This window comes from Protomyctophum parallelum (genome assembly GCF_964188405.1).
Source record: "Protomyctophum parallelum genome assembly, chromosome: 18".
In the NCBI taxonomy this organism is placed as follows: domain Eukaryota; kingdom Metazoa; phylum Chordata; class Actinopteri; order Myctophiformes; family Myctophidae; genus Protomyctophum; species Protomyctophum parallelum.
This window is the reverse complement of record NC_139716.1, coordinates 31,310,840-31,326,814: the sequence shown is the minus strand read 5'-3', so window position 1 is coordinate 31,326,814 and position 15,975 is coordinate 31,310,840. Positions and strand designations below refer to the sequence as shown.

General features: G+C 42.3%; 3 protein-coding genes across 5 annotated transcripts in view; 2 read left to right on the top strand and 1 right to left on the bottom strand.

Annotated features, from left to right (window-relative positions):
- Positions 1-1,111: 1,111 nt before the first annotated feature.
- On the top strand, positions 1,112-9,194 carry epoa (erythropoietin a). Its single transcript, XM_083788563.1, has 5 exons — positions 1,112-1,331; positions 5,684-5,802; positions 6,170-6,256; positions 6,626-6,793; positions 7,732-9,194. Exons 1-5 carry the CDS (start codon positions 1,307-1,309, stop codon positions 7,882-7,884), a joined length of 552 nt encoding a protein of 183 aa, XP_083644689.1. The 5' UTR covers positions 1,112-1,306; the 3' UTR covers positions 7,885-9,194.
- A 617-nt stretch (positions 9,195-9,811) lies between these two features.
- Positions 9,812-12,663, bottom strand: pop7 (POP7 homolog, ribonuclease P/MRP subunit). The gene is made up of 2 exons (XM_083788424.1): positions 12,593-12,663; positions 9,812-11,335 (listed from the first exon to the last, which is right to left on the bottom strand). The coding sequence occupies exon 2, from the start codon at positions 11,319-11,321 to the stop codon at positions 10,869-10,871; it is 453 nt and encodes a 150-aa protein (XP_083644550.1). The 5' UTR covers positions 11,322-11,335; positions 12,593-12,663; the 3' UTR covers positions 9,812-10,868.
- A 1,831-nt stretch (positions 12,664-14,494) lies between these two features.
- Positions 14,495-15,975, top strand: part of LOC310875402 (GRB10-interacting GYF protein 1-like) — a 44,456-nt gene continuing 42,975 nt past the window's right edge. For all 3 annotated transcript variants that reach the window (XM_083788620.1, XM_083788619.1, XM_083788618.1), the window contains exon 1: positions 14,495-14,729. The gene's annotated coding sequence lies outside the window, so the exon portion shown is untranslated. The remainder of the gene's footprint in view (positions 14,730-15,975) is intronic.

Below are 15,975 nucleotides of genomic sequence, written 5' to 3'. Positions count from 1 at the left end.
TTTCATCTTTTTTTTTAGATAAATATTTGTATAGCCCACTAGTCCATTTGGCACTAAGCCAACTATGTCCTGGTTAAAACATGAAATATATGAACTGAACTAACATAGTTAGTATAGGATCCCTGCAGACTATGCTATAGGTCTATACATGCATGGAGATTGGAGAATGTAAGTTACATTTTTACAGCAGGCCTAATCATGTCATAGCTTTAATTTAACAATGACTACATGTTTTTTTTTTTCTTTTTTTCTTAATGATATGTGAAATGGTTGGACAGACGGATACCGGTAGGCTATATATGGATAATCAAATTGATTCCAGACATTTCTGTAGACTGTGTCTACATTTGTGTGTGTACACGTGACGTGAAATTGATATGATTGTTACATTCTGGTTGGCATATTTCTATAGTACCCTACGTATTATTTACACTATCATTTTTGAACATATCTACCAAAGAGGAGGAAGGGACCAAGGGTTCAGGTGAGCCTCCATTAAAAAACACAGTGGCTGGGAAGTCACTGCATGGCTGTTTTGAGACAGTATTTACTTTATCCATTGTTTTGAAAACATGATTATTTGGGGATAACAATGAATGAAAAACTTTTTTTTCCCACAACAGGGGAAGTATAGTAGATAATCATCACATGGACAATGCAACCTGATTTTCAAAGTCATGATTAATGGAAAGAAAAAAGTCAAACGACATTGAAGAAACACCTACTACCGGATAAGAAATCCATAAAAAGAGCTTCGTTTGCAATTAATGGCCAATAGATGGGTCTATGGGAGAAACGGTGAGGACCCAGAGGGGGACTATGCGGATTCCGATATGGAGTTATCCAGTGAGTTGTTGCGATGCCTTCCTGTGTTTATGTTCAGTAGGCTACTTGGCTAATGTTAGACATGCTTTACGCGCAGGAGTCACAGACACCGAGCTAGGGGAGTTGCATGGTGTTCTATGTATCGCTCCTGGCGCCGGTGCGTAAAAGCGGCTTTGGATATCGCCCCTCTCTCGCGTAAAGGCGCGCCCTCGGCCATGTGCTGCTGCGGCGTTATCGCTTATTACCTCAGCCAGGGGACGTAAAACAGTAGCTGACGCGCTTCGCTGATGCCTGAAGCCTGATTGCTCATTATTCTCTCACAGTCAGTGGCTTTCGCGGATCTGCACTTGCGGTTCGTGGTGGATGACGCTCTGGGTGTGTGTTGGATTTGGCCAGATGCCGTTTGATTGCGCCGTGACGTTTGTGCACTTCTTGTATCATTTTTCACGATGTGTTTAAAAGATGTGGCACATCTTTGCGAATGTTGCAGAAAACGGGTAGAAGAGGTAAGAGTTTTCGTTTATTGTAGCCTAATTGGTTTGCATCCGTTAATTTAGGAAGAAGTAAAAAGTAGCCTGTGTAGTACTAGTCTAGCCTGTTATTAGAATGTTATTAATTGACTTTTAGTTTATCCGTTTGTACGTTTAGATTGTTTCATTGTCATTTTAATTGTCGCTGGAGAATTATAAGCATAAACCTTTCAGCTAAAACTTTGACCTACATGCGTTCTTGTTTAGGCTCTATGTAAACTTTATTAATGGGTTCCTACTTTATCAATGAACTTTGAAGCGAAAGTTTCTGACTTTCTGTACAGTTTTCTAGCCCCTTGGGCGGCTGCGCCTCAGGCATAGAGCATAATCGTGGCTAAAAAACATTGCATTGTGTGACAGGGAGGAACTTTAAACTTTAAACGTCTGAGCTATAGCTGTCACATTCTGTAGGGGTAAGGGGTTTCACTGAGCATAGACCAGTCATTGTAGGCCAGCATAGTTGTGCTGTTCATTTGGCATGAAGTCAGCACGTGAACTTCGTGAAGTCACCATCAAGTCTAATTGAACTATATTCTAAATAGCTATATTTGCAGACGATGGTTTCTCTGCCTCTTAACACCAGAAACAATAGCTGTTTCTCTCACATTCTTTCCTGGCATGACAGAGCAGCCAGAAAACTGGAGCATATTATGACATGCCATGCCACTAGTTGTGACACAGCAGAGAGAGCAAAAGGACATGTGCGGGTACTTCAATCAGGGTCAGCAGGAAATGATGTCACACACGTGTAATCTGATTTCTGGTCATTCAGGTCATCCTGTTTATGTAGCCTATGTACAGTATTTCATTAGTGATTTGCCCTATTATTATTATTATTATTATTAGCCTATATTTCAGCATATGGAGCAAGGTCTGTAGTGTGATTTAACTCTAAAAGTGAAACCCTATCAAACACCTTTGGATTGGAGTGCCAATAAGTGCTAGCCAGATCTAATCTCCCAACATGCATTGTCTGACCTCTTTAATGCAGGGCTCTGTGCAGTCAAGTTCTTCCTCACTGATATCAACAAACCATCTCTGTATGGAGGATTGATTAATTAAATACTGTTTGCATGGTATATACATGGTCTGCTGAAAAAGATTGATCCAAGAAAGCCTTGAATGTCTTGTTTCCATTGGCGGGTCTTTTTGTACACAATTCATCGAAAGGGAGCATGGGGGGGGGGGGGGACTCTGCTATCCATGATAGCAGAGTCTTCTTTCACATTTGTCGTCGGGAGACTGATTTGTCATCTTGATGTTCAGCTGCCAGGAATTGTTTGAAAATGCTCTTGAAAATGCTCTTTGCAGCACCGGTTGACCTTTCTGAGTTATCCATCAGTGGCAGTGTGAAGCTTGCCAGTTTTTGCGTACTAGGCATTCCCAGAATAGAATTTCAACAAAGTGTTGGCAACCTGATGCTGGCAATCGGCCTATTACCTTTAACTTTGCCCACAATCCTGCAACTGCAAATATTAACCGCTGGGGGGGACAGCATGTGCTGTCACCGTGTTAGTATTCATTCATCGTAGGCCGCCCTCGGTGGAGGTGAAATCCAGTCATGTTCAAGCTGAGTCACTTGTTAAACAATCAGCATTTTTAGACAAATACAAATACCAGAGTCTGCAGAATAGAAACCATTGAAGCTACTAACCACCCGCACACACGCATGTACACATGCGCACTCACAACAGTACACACACACACACACACACACACACACACACACACACACACACACACACACACACACACACACACACACACACACACACACACACACACACACACAGAAACACAATATACAACTGGAATTAGATTGAGGTTAAATTAAGACCACTATAAGTGCTCCTACTTGAGATCACATTGTTGATGAAGGGTTTCTAATATCATTAGCAATACAAATGAGGACCAATAAGGATTGGCAGCCCATTGGAAATGTATGTCTACTGTCTCATAATACCTAGTAGTTACCTACTACAGTATGTATGTATGTCCCAGATGCATGAGAAGTAGTAAAACTTGAAGAAAATATAAAATTGCGGAAAATCTAATCAGGTGTGATATGCGTAGTTGTGTCATGATCAAACGAATTGTAGGAACTACAGTTCAAGTGTTATATAGGCTAAAATGCGGAGCGGTCTCTTACTTACAGCACCACCATGAGGCTCATTTATTTTGATTAATTTGTGCTGGAGGTTATTCCAAGGAGATTTGGCCTACTGGGAGTGTGTGTGCAAACTTTTACACACTGATCTGTGTGCAGGTGTCCGAGATTGGCTGTACACACACGGACAGGGGTGAAAACATAATCTTCTGCCAAGGCATTCCGGCCTGGCGTAGATAATCAGTATTGGAAAGAAATCAGGAGGAGGCCATGTATGCTTTCATTGCAAAATAACAAACAAATATCAGTCGTATCGGGACAGAGGGAATTATGTAGAAGCTCTGTTATGAGACGGATATACGATGCCAAACAAACTGACTTGTCCTACATACACAACAAAATCTGGATTGTTGATGTAAACCGGAGAGTGTACAAATTGTCTCTAAACTCTACAGACTTTACTGTGTACAGTATGTGTGTACAGTTACAGCATGTGCTATTTAGTATCTCCTACATGATGTGGGTGGTCGGTCATTTTGAAATATTTCCCATCACCACAATATGCAGTATACTCATTACTGGTTGGCAATAGCTGAGTGGGTAGATTGGCAGTCTGGGAAACTGACTGAGGTCGCTGAGGTCGCTGGTTCAGCCCACAATCTCGCCCAGTCTGGGTCGAGGTGTTCCTGTCTGAGCAAGACACTTGAACCCCTAAATGCTCCCGGGGCCTGGATGCCATATTAAAGACATCCACCTCTCCTAACAAGGAAAATGTGTAAATGCATTGGACGAATTGGAAATGTACCATGCCTAAAGGGACACAATTTTATAGTAAATCCAATCTCGCTTCAGTTTTTCTAACTTTGCACTGTGAAAGTGAGAGCCTGGACATCTAACCTGGCCTGTATCTGACTTGTCTGTGAAAGTAATTTGTGATTTCCATCAACCTTCTGTGTCATGCATCCAGCCTGCAGTGAAAGAGTGCATTCAGCAAATTACCCATAACTGAAACTGCTTTTCGAGCACTTTTCATGTGCTGTGTCTGCCAAAAGAGACTATAATAGTTCTTGCAGGAGGAAACATTGGTTTGTGTTAGTAAATGCTACAAGAAAAAGACCAAGAGATTCACATGTCTTAATGACAGTTGGTAGGGCGTTCCACATTTTTGTGGCACAGGAGCGAAATTAATTTAGTCCCTTGTTTGTGCCGAATCTGCGTTGCACATGGTTTGTTGAACTCCCTCTGGTGGTGTGGGTGTGGAGTGGACTTCATTGACATTAAGAAAGTATTTAGACCGGTACATGGGTATCTTGGTGGTGTATCACGTGTATTATTCCCATCCTTATGACGACATTCAAATTTACGGTAGGCCAAATATTCTACTTGCACAACATATCAGTCCCCCCCCCCACCTTTTACAGTAATGCAAAAGACAAGAAAACAAGAGCGGGAATTAATCTAGCAGCCCAAGGTCCACAGTACACAGAGGCCTTTTTTGTCAAACTAGTGGTGCTCTCCCATGTTTGAGTGCATATGCCCCACAAATGGAATACTGAGAAAAAGCGATGGATAAATGTAGAGTGCATGTTATGTCGGGCGCGTTCATAAATAGCGCACTGTGCAATGCACTCTCTCGTCTCCCGATCCCGACTCCTCCCCATGTCTCTCTCCTAATTTCCTGTCATAGATCCTAGGTCCCCAAACGTTTTGGACTGTGCACACCCTGTTACCTCCCAACCTAGCTGACGCACCCCCTGAACATATTTCTGTACGCAACATAGCACCACCGTTAGCCTTTTCATGTCACGCACCCCCTAGAGGCCGCTCGCGCGCCACAGGGGGTGCACGGCTGCACGCACCACAGTTTGGGAACCCCTGGTAGATGATCACACATTTTGGTTGAAAAGTTCAATGGTTTTATGGTCAATATCAAGAGCTGTATAGGACAACGGCTGTTGGTACAGGCAGGGTTTGTATCTCCAAGGTGTCTCTATTTGTTTAATGAATGGGGCAAGAAACGTTGTGTTGTGTGGCATCCACAATTCTTTCAATATGTATTAAAGGTTTGCAACCAAGGCAAAGGCAAAAGCAGGCTTCACAGTCCCATTCTGTAGCTGAAATATCATTTATCTAAAAGAAAATCCATTTCAGTTATACATGGTGTTTCGCGCACTCACTTCTCAACTTGTTTTTCACTGCGTGTGACATAATGTAATTGCAGGACTGTTTACCTTGCTGTTGATGGTGTTGGAGTGGACCCGGCCAGGCCTACCGTCTCCCATCTGCAACCACCTGAAGGTCCTGACCTCCTTCATTAAGGAAGCACGAGAAATAGACATGGTGAGAGCCAGACCCATACATACGTTACAGACCCAAGCAGTGCTTCTCAAAGTGGGTCCTCGAAGACGTTCAATTGCTGATCGTTATAACCAAATTACCGGTAGTCTTTACCGAGTGTACAAATGGAAGTCTGAGAGTGTACAAATGGAACAGAAAGGACCCATATAAATCCATGCCTAATCACGCATACAAAACTAGGGGTCCTGGAATTTAAAAGGTTTGAGAACTGCTGCTCGCCAGGAGGAGGCAACTGCTTGTGGTCATATAGCTAAGATTAAAGGCCTTATTGCCCACTGCTAAAAATGTAAGGCACTGTGGACAAAAGCAACCACTATCTAATTGTATTCTACATCTCTATTTCTCTCAGCGGTCGTGTCGAGAAGAATGTAGACTTTCAGGGTCTGTCCCTGTTCCAAATACCAGTTTTGGCATTGATGTCTTGGAGGAGAAAAATGTAAGTGAAAGTATAAATGTATCTATACATTTAAATAAGAGCCTGTATAATTAATAGGTACAGTAAGACAGTCATGGAAGACTAATTACACAGACACTGGCATCTTCCCCCTTACTATATTTAAATCAGAAAGGTCAAAACAAGTGCATCAACTACCATACAACTGGAGATTTAAATTGAGCTTGTACCCTGCACATGTCAAGGGTATAACCTTACCTATGTCACTGATATACCTTTGACATTTTCAGTTATTCTAATGATTTCAGGACATTGGACAGACAACATCCATTAATAACTTGGAAGGACGTTCCATTCGCTTATCACATCCCCTCACTTAATTTGTTGCCCTGTGTGTTTTTTCCTGACCAGGCTCAAGTCCAGGAGGTGCAGTCTGGTCTATGGATGCTGCAGCAGGCTCTCAACCCTCTACAGCGCTCGGTTACAAGCACAGCACTGCGCAGTCAAATAGACACTAGCATCACAAATGTGAACAGCATCACAAATTGGCTCCGCAGCCTCAACATCCTGCCCATAGAGGTACCAGATCCAAACCATTTCAGCCAAAAGTGATAATGTCTATGTTTCTCCAACATTGTGTACTTCTTTATTTGTCACTGTGGATTCTGGTAGATTTTAAATGTTTAGTGAGCATCCACAAGTCAAATTGAAGGAAACAATGGATCTTGATATACTTTGAATGCACTTAGATGAGCTTAAGTTGGCTCACCGCTAAACCCCTTATCCCTAAACTTCTTTGCCTTTTTTTTTACTATTTGAAAAACATTTTTGAATAGTTCAACTAGCCAATCTACATTGACACGCTGTGGGCTTGTAGACTGGCCATTTTAACTATTCAAAAATGTTTTGCAAAAAAAAAAAAGGCAAAGAAGTTGGGATAAGTTAGGGATAAGGGGTTTAGCGGTGACGAAAATGGAGCCCTAAAGCTTTGTGAAATGCACACATACTGTACGTAGGTTCAAGGGTCACTACAGCAAACATTCATTACGCCATTTGTAACTGGGAACAGTTCCTAGATATAGAGATCTAGGAGAACTTCGGAAGCGTGTTCATGCAGAAATGCAGATAGATGTCACACACCTACGCCATATGCTGTATAATAATACATAACATACAGCATACAGTATATGACACCTGCAAGCTCACAATGTGTTGCATTACAACACGTGAGGTTGTAGATCTGATATTCTTGGCAAAGAGAGTTTTGTATATAAAGGAAAAAGAGAAAGGGGTGTATTTCTTTAAAGGTTATTGTAGCGGTCAATTTGTATTTGGGGCTAGGCACGGGCCGTGAGACATGGCCAACGCATTTCTGGGGGTCCCCAGCCAAAAACGTTGAGAACCCCTGACATAGATAATGGCATGGATAAGCTTATAGAAAAACGAAATCAGCTGTAGTACAATACAGTAAGCTATACTGTGCCAGATTTCACATGCTCCTTTATATTCCCTTTAAGGAGTATACACCACCAACCAGAGCACCAGGGATAGAAGACACATGGCAGGTGTCCTCAGCATCAGAAGTACTTGAAGTATATGTCAACTTCCTGCGTGGCAAAGTGCGCCGCCTTGTCTCAGACTCACCAGCTTGTCAGCAAGACGTAAGCTGATTGGTTATCCCCTAGCTCTGGGCCATGTTGATTTGTGTTTCCCAAGGCAGAGGAGGGATTTCACACTTTTGGCCCTGCCCTCTGGCTGGTGAAAGCAGTGTGGAAACGTACACTAAGAGGCAGAAGGCTATCCTCATAGGAGAGGCTGGAGCTGGAAGAGAAGGACAGTCCCACCTGGGCTTTGGAAGGATAAGAGAAAATAGCACCTTGGAATATAGACGGTGAAGCACACATCGACCCAAAATGAGGCCTATGGAATGTACTGGTCCAATAGCTACCCAATGGGCATTCTCCAGCACTTTGTGTGTGTCAGTGAGCCTGATTTGTGGGTGTGTTTGTGTATGTGTATGAGTGAGAGAGACGGTGTTTCCAGTGAGTGTGACACTTGCAACCTTTTCACTAGGCTGAATAGTGAATAGTTAATCCCAACAGAAAGGACCACCCAGAAATTATAGATGGCATCTGGAAAGGGGACTCCAAGAGGACTGTGGAGTTTTAAACGTCATGCCTTTCCAAAACTGTAAAAAAGTGGCCTTATCTGACAAATTTCACATTTTCAAACTGTGCCTCACAAAACTGTTCTAATGTATTTTTTTTATTGGTCGTTTCTATTTATACAGATTTATATTTCTACTTATTTTATAGCCATGGTTCTTTAGGGCCTTAGTCGGGTCCCCCTAGCCTGAGACATGCTCTGGTCTAACACTGTTGTAAATGTATTGTAAATGTATTTTACACATCATATCCAGTTGTGCACTACTGTCTAATGTTTTTGTAAAGCTTTATGTCCAATTTGTACAGTTCCAGTTTTACACTCTGCATTCTTCTAGTTTCCAATGGAATAAGATTAATCTCTGAAAGAGGTTGAGCTGCCTAATTTATACTATACAAGAGAATCATATTATTTTGTAAAATACGACCGCATTCACATTGCAAAAATGCCCACCATGTGAATATGGTCACTGGGGGTCTTACGTGACAACTGCTCAAGGTGATTATCCACATGACTGATCACTCAACCACAGCCTCTACGCAGTTTTGGGGCTGCCAGGAAAAGATATTGATTGGCGCTTGTGATGAACGTCCTGTAAGGCCTTAATTGTAAAAAGAAAAAAATCAAGAATCCTAGTCTCTCACACACACATTCTCCCCTCGTTCGTCATCAGACAGCAATTAGTCTGTCATGCGAACAACGTATTGGGGCTTTTGCTGGCCTGGATGGATGCTCATCACTTTCAGACTAGTTACCATCCGCATTTGTTGTTTCCTGTCTTTTTTTTATATCTGGTGGTGGAAGTGGAGATGTTTGTACATGTTTTCGTTCCTGTTTTTGTCCCCCCAATCTCTGTGCCATTTGGCATTTAAATACAAAATATTATTCTTTGATAAACAAAGGATGGATGAAAACAAGATGAGAGGAAGTATGTCTGTTTGTTGTTCCTTGTGGCTTTCTTGTTTTCCTGGTGGTTGGTGTTGAGAGACGTTGGCGTCATGATGAGGCCTTTTCTGTGTCCTCAGACACATGACCCCAAGCCCTGACCTTAGCTGCTAAAAACATGCTGGCAGCTACTGTATGTGCCTTAAAGGTGTATCATGATGCTCGTGGTTAACTTTTGGAGGTGGTCTGGTCTCTTCCACTGAGAAGTTCCGACACTGGTGGTGTCCGATTACAATGTTTGTTTTTTAGTGGTGCAACCACTCCAAGGAACAGCAATGTCCCTATGTCCGTCCATCCTTATGTCCCTGTTTAGGGTCCCAATATGGGCAAAAGTGGCGCTGTTGTGCTAGGAGAGAGGCATCTGCTAATTCCCCCACACAGTAACTGTCATTTCTCAACCGTTTCGGACGTGGGGCGGCTCACCGGGACCGGGCCAGCATCCTGAGCGTGTTCCCAGCACTGAGTTGCACCACTCAGTTCACACGGGTGTGATTTATTTAACATGTTTATTGATTCTTCTTTACAACATATTTCCAAAGTAATTATTCACATATATTTTTCCCCCCATACACCCACATGGCAGCACAAACACTAAACAAAATCTCCAAAGAAACATCAGGATATGTCCATGCATACAAAGCAAAAAAACAAACATCACATACAGTTAAACGAACAAATACACAATGTCCTGATTTAATGTTAGTTATTGGAAGCCGAAAACCCACTGGATCGGACTAATGTAAAACTATCTTGCGATGGAGAGACATAAAACACATTTTTGCAGCACATCTCTCTCTCTCACACACACACACACACACACACACAGTATGAGATCCAGTTCTTGATACCCACAAATTCAGAATGTTATAATATAAACTAAGCTTAGAGTTTTGTCCATGAATGAAACAAAGGCAGAAGAGAAATGATAGCACTTAGACAAAGTACACAGTGATATACTGACCCCTAGTGGACATTTAATCATAGGACGTCTGATTGGCACAACAATAATGTAAAATAAATAACCATTACAAATAACAAACGCAGCTATACCAACACTGTTCTCACAGACATGCCACTGCCAAAATCAAAAAGGCAGAAAGATAACTGGTCATCTCTGGACCACGCTGAGTTGTTCATATAAAGGAAAGATCATTTCTGCAGTCATCATGGTGGTGTGCATGCAATAAAGCAAAATACAATTTCAAGACTGACAGTGAACATGTAAATGTTTTGTGCCGACTAGGTGAAGAAATCATGACATTTCTGAGACCATTCATCAAGATGATTCTAAACTTGTATTCTATTGACCAAAAATAGCCAATCTACAAGCTCACAACACGTGTTGTAACTTGTGAGCTTGTAGATCGGCTATTTTCAGTGAGCAGCATGCTTTCACAGAAGGCAGAAGGCTGGGCTTCTATCTATGTAATCCAAATTACTGAAATCAGTCTTGGCGGCAATGGCGGCTGACTGAGAACTTTAATCCATGGGTGGTGTGTAAAAACAAAGACACATGCTGTGTGACGGTCCGGACCAACGCTGCTGATCACTGAGGGTAGAAGACCTTGATGTGAATGGCCGAGTTGTTGCGTGTGCGCGTCATGGGCTCTCCGCCGGCCTCGTCCGGGTCCTCCGGCTCCAGGTCGTCGACCAGCTCCACCGTGGAGGTGTTGGCGGCCAGCTGCAGCGCGCCCTGGCTGCTGGCCTGAAGCTGCAGGGCGATGTTGATGGCCCTGTTGATGGCCAAGCCCAGGCCGTGGACGCAGATCTCCCGGTGGCCTCCGCCTTCCAGCAGCTTCTGGCAGCGGGCCAGCTGAGCGCGGAAGTCCGTCTTCATGTTGACGTAGACGTCGTTGCGCCGCTTGGGGAGCTTGCGAGGCAGTCGCTTGCGGAGAGTGTACTCCACCGGGTCCATCTCCACGGCCGGGGAGCCGCTGTCCGCCGGCAGCACGGCTGTCTGGGGCATAGAGGCGCTCGCTGGGCTGCGTGGCTCCGTCATGTCTGCGTGTGTAGCTGCGGCACATGCATGGGTACACAACACACACACACACACACACGCACACACACACACACACGTTAATACAAAAACTTGTGGACGAACCATGACAAGGCACTAACACTTGTTTACAACAGGGTCCACCATTTTCAATTCATCAGAACATTTAAAGACGTACAAATATACAGTTCTGCAAAACAGGAAATATCTACTACATGATCTAGCCCTAGAACGGCTCTTGTTGTTACATACAGTATGTACAGTATTTCACATACAGAGCCATAGAACATAGCCATAGATTTGTGGTAGACCGTTACCATGTGCGGCATGAATGTGATAAATGCTCCGTTTGTACTCACCCATTAAATTATTCCAAAGACGTGGAGTGAAAAATGGTCCTCTAGTTTTATATCCATGTGAAAGTTCTGGCACAAAACGCGTATTTAGTGAATTATCTCCACTTTTTCAAGAGATGCACACGGACGCCTTTCTCTCCGGCGAGGGGACGATTTTAGATACTTCCTGTTGTTTACCAAAGACGTCATCACAAATTGACCAAGGAAACACAAAAGTTTGGGTCACACAATTGGCAGGTGCTTTGCGATAGGTGCTGGGTAATTAATCACACCACCTGCCAATTGTGTGACCCAAACTTTTGTGTTTCCTTGGTCAATTTGTGATGACGTCTTTGGTAAACAACAGGAAGTATCTCAAATCGTCCCCTCGCCGGAGAGAAAGGCGTCCGTGTGCATCTCTTGAAAAAGTGGAGATAATTCACTAAATACGCGTTTTGTGCCAGAACTTTCACATGGATATAAAACTAGAGGACCATTTTTCACTCCACGTCTTTGGAATAATTTAATGGGTGAGTACAAACGGAGCATTTATCACATTCATGCCGCACATGGTAACGGTCTACCACAAATCTATGGCTATGTTCTATGGCTCTGTATGTGAAATAGTACTGTACATACTTACTGTATGTAACAACAAGAGCCGTTCTAGGGCTATACATGATCTAGCTCTGATCCATAGCCCTAATGCCATTTGCTGCCGTTGTATGGACCAGAGCTAGTATGATCTATCCAAAACAATGTCTGTCAGCTGAAAATATATTCCAGATGTTGAGATGTGCAGGACTGTAATGAAAACAGTGTCGTGACTCGTTAGCGGTACTGTCACTGATCAGTCAGTGGTACCTTTATTTAAACGATCTGATGCAATCATCTAAATATTGTTATTATAAAGTATTGGTTCTTAAAGTAACACTTTACCTTCAGCAGTGTGTAAATATCAAGATCGTTTTCGGATTACTCGCTGAGTCGCTGGCATCTACAAATTGAAATGATTCTGTGAACCGGATGCAATAAAAGGTTTGCCCCGGAAACACTATATAACCAAAAATATCCAAAACAATTGAATAAAAATCACATAGAAATGTGTTTCTTATATTATTTAATATAAATAACGTAACGTTATTCCATCACGAGAATGTATCGCTTGGCTACTCAAGCGACACCTGGTCGTACTACACTACAACTATTGTATTCAGGCAAACGCTTGAACATGTTGGATACTGCAGCGCCACCTTGTGATGTTATCGCGGAGGTGTAGCTGTGATAATCTGAACTGTTTTAACCACATTTTGCTTTACTTTTCAAAAAAAGATGCTTAATACTTTCTTCCTCTTTCCTCTCACCAGGGTGACTTTGAGGAAAGTAAATGTTGACAGTGCAAACAAAAAATAAATAAAATCTGCCTTTGAAATTTGAGCAGAGAAGTTCCCTTGTTTTTGCTTTTTAAACATCCCCACATCACATCGCCCTGCAATCTCAAAAAATAAATGCCGTGACGGTGTATGTTTAATTTAATTTGTAGTCGTTTTTTATCTGCTATGTTTACATTTTGTTTGTTTCATTTTTTTTTCATATTGTGTTGCTTCTTTCTTTTTAATGGCACTGCTAGCTGCCTGTTGTGTTATCTTCTTAACGACTTTTTTGCCATAGCAGAGATTATCTAGGTAGGATCACTTTCACTATACTGTACTGTAGGCTATATTATGTAATATTCTGACCAATGGTTCTCACTTGCTGTTTCTGTCAGCCAAATTAATTAAGTTCCAAGATCCACATTGGAGTCATGCAGATTGAGGTCATGCTGTGATTTAATTAAAGACAGACAGACAGACAGACAGACAGACAGACAGACAGACAAATTGAACTTGATTTAATAGATACAGTAGATATAAACATTCAATTTTTCTTATCTAGTTCTACAAGTAGGCTGGCTACTTCATTTCGAACTCAAATTAGATTTTAAGGGGGCTGACAGCTAGCCTACAAACATTGAGTCAAGATCAAGTGCACGGTCTAATTGGAGGACAATCTGTTCAACCCTTCCATGGAACTCTGTAGCTTTACAGATAGGCCTATACCTCACTGGTGGAACTGCCATCGTGTAATTATAATAGATATAGGCCCCATATCTGAGTGGACTACTTGGAGGAGGGCAGTCTAGGCTATGACAAAGTCATAATAGATGATTAGATCTGGTCCAATGCCTTTGCAAATGAAATGAGCTAATATATGTTGCTAATTGGTAGCGCAACGGTCACCCACGTAATTAATTGCCAATCCAAGAAGCCAATTTGATTCCAAGGACGATTCCTGTAATTTATATCAGACACCACCATAGACAGACAAAACAAAGTTTGGGGGAAGATGTTCGAGGTGACGAGGTCCGGAATATATGTGACCGATGCTGACAATGGAATGCATGGGGAATTATAAATGTATATAGGCCTATTATAATATAGACAGAAACTTGTGTTGTGACATCCGCGGCTAAATATGACCGGATATGTATTTGATTGTAGCGATCATCTGACTCCCGTTTCGCAATCAGAGTCCGATCGCGACGTGCACTTATGCACTCTAGTACTGAACTGATGCCTGCCTGCTATCAAAACAACTTTACTTACACCTCGACGATGGTGTCGGTTACCCAAAACGACAACACAGATCTACAAGCTAATTTCAATGGGATTGCATTTTGGGCCCGCGGCTTGTAGATCTGCTCGGCGAAGTCACGTGGTGCGCACACGAACGGCCATGTTTCCGAAACACAAACAACAAGCGGAGGGGAGGGAGCAGCAGCAGAGAGCACGGCACAGCACAGAGGCAGACCAGACACTGATATACGCAGCAGCGACCGAACGAAGGCGGAGAGAGAGCGAGAGAGGGGAGGACATTAAATAAATAAACACAAATAACAAACAAAAAAACGCACGACTTTGTGTGTGTGGAGTACGATTCTAGACGAATGAGAACGTTTACACGAGACCAATGCATAGGATCTAGACGAGGCTGTAAACACACCGTGCGGGACGGATCATAAAAGCCACCAACAGAGGTAAGAAGGTTCCTCTTCTCTTGCAGCTAGCTGGCTAGAGTTAGCCGCTCACGGCCCACAACAGCGTCACTTGTCGCGGGCATACACACACTGACACACACACACTCACACAGCACGCGTGCAAAGTGTTTTTTTCCGCCAAATGTGTGAACAATTGTAAGAGCAGTCGTGTGTTTTTCATTGTTGTTTTATCGTAAGACGTGTGTTGTTATGTTTACACATGCTATGCTATGGACGTCCCGTCCGCTCCGCACATTAGGTAGAGCAGAGCAGGCCAGACGGTAAAGATACCCAAGGTGTCCTTAGTGGCGTCACAACTAAGCGTCACCCAGTAGTAGTAAGGATGCTCCTTCACTGTGTTTTAATAATAGGACAAATGAGTGAACGAAGTGTTAACGAATAAGTAATAATAATAAAGTTGGATAGCATATTACGAGAATACGTTTATTTTTGTTATAGTTTGTCAGACATTGTTGTAATGTAATGCTTTATGGTGTCGTCCACTCACAGTTAACAGTTGTTGTTTTGAGTTGTACTTGAAATGTACTGCAAACACATCAATCAATCAATAGCAGCAATAATAACAAACATGTAAACAATAGCAGAACACAAATGATTGGCGGTTGGCAACGTAGTAGGTTTGTAATCCCTTAGCCCTGAAACATGACTGTCATGATGATGAACCATGAACCATGGTTACTACTAGTCATGACTCATGAACCATGGCTAGTAGGCTACTCCCTAGTCCCAGCGCCCTTCTTGGGGTGCCTGAAGGTGCTTTGGGCATGGTTCTCTCTCCTAAAGTTGTAAACATCTATTTACCTGTATCTCTGTGTTGAGTGTAAGTAAAACCTTCACAAATGACACACACATGCTGCACATTGGGGGCATTATTATTATTATTATTATATACAATTAATATTATTTGTTAAGAGAACTGTCAGACATGATGACAGATTATTAAATTTAAATCTTAACAAAAACGAGCAATTAAAAACATGAGGGACAGATCACCAAATATTTAGTTCCAATGATGTAGTGTAGAATAGATAATAGTTTCATATTGCTAATTATTACTGCGAGATGGTTGTGAAGTATTGCTATTTAAAAATGAATAAAACGATTCGAAATTTTGGACTTGTGTAGGCCTACGTGAGAATTAAAATAAGGTTAATCTAAATGCCCTTGTTTAAAGCAAATAATTAGATGCATAACTAAGTAAAGATAATGTTTGATCTTGGATAGG

Coding starts and splice junctions, on each gene's coding strand:
- epoa (XM_083788563.1), top strand. CDS start 1,307: ATGTTGCAGAAAACGGGTAGAAGAG. Junction 5,803..6,169: donor AAGCACGAGAAATAGACATG/GTGAGAGCCAGA, acceptor TATTTCTCTCAG/CGGTCGTGTCGAGAAGAATG. Junction 6,794..7,731: donor TCAACATCCTGCCCATAGAG/GTACCAGATCCA, acceptor ATTCCCTTTAAG/GAGTATACACCACCAACCAG.
- pop7 (XM_083788424.1), bottom strand. CDS start 11,321: ATGACGGAGCCACGCAGCCCAGCGAGCGCCTCTATGCCCCAGACAGCC.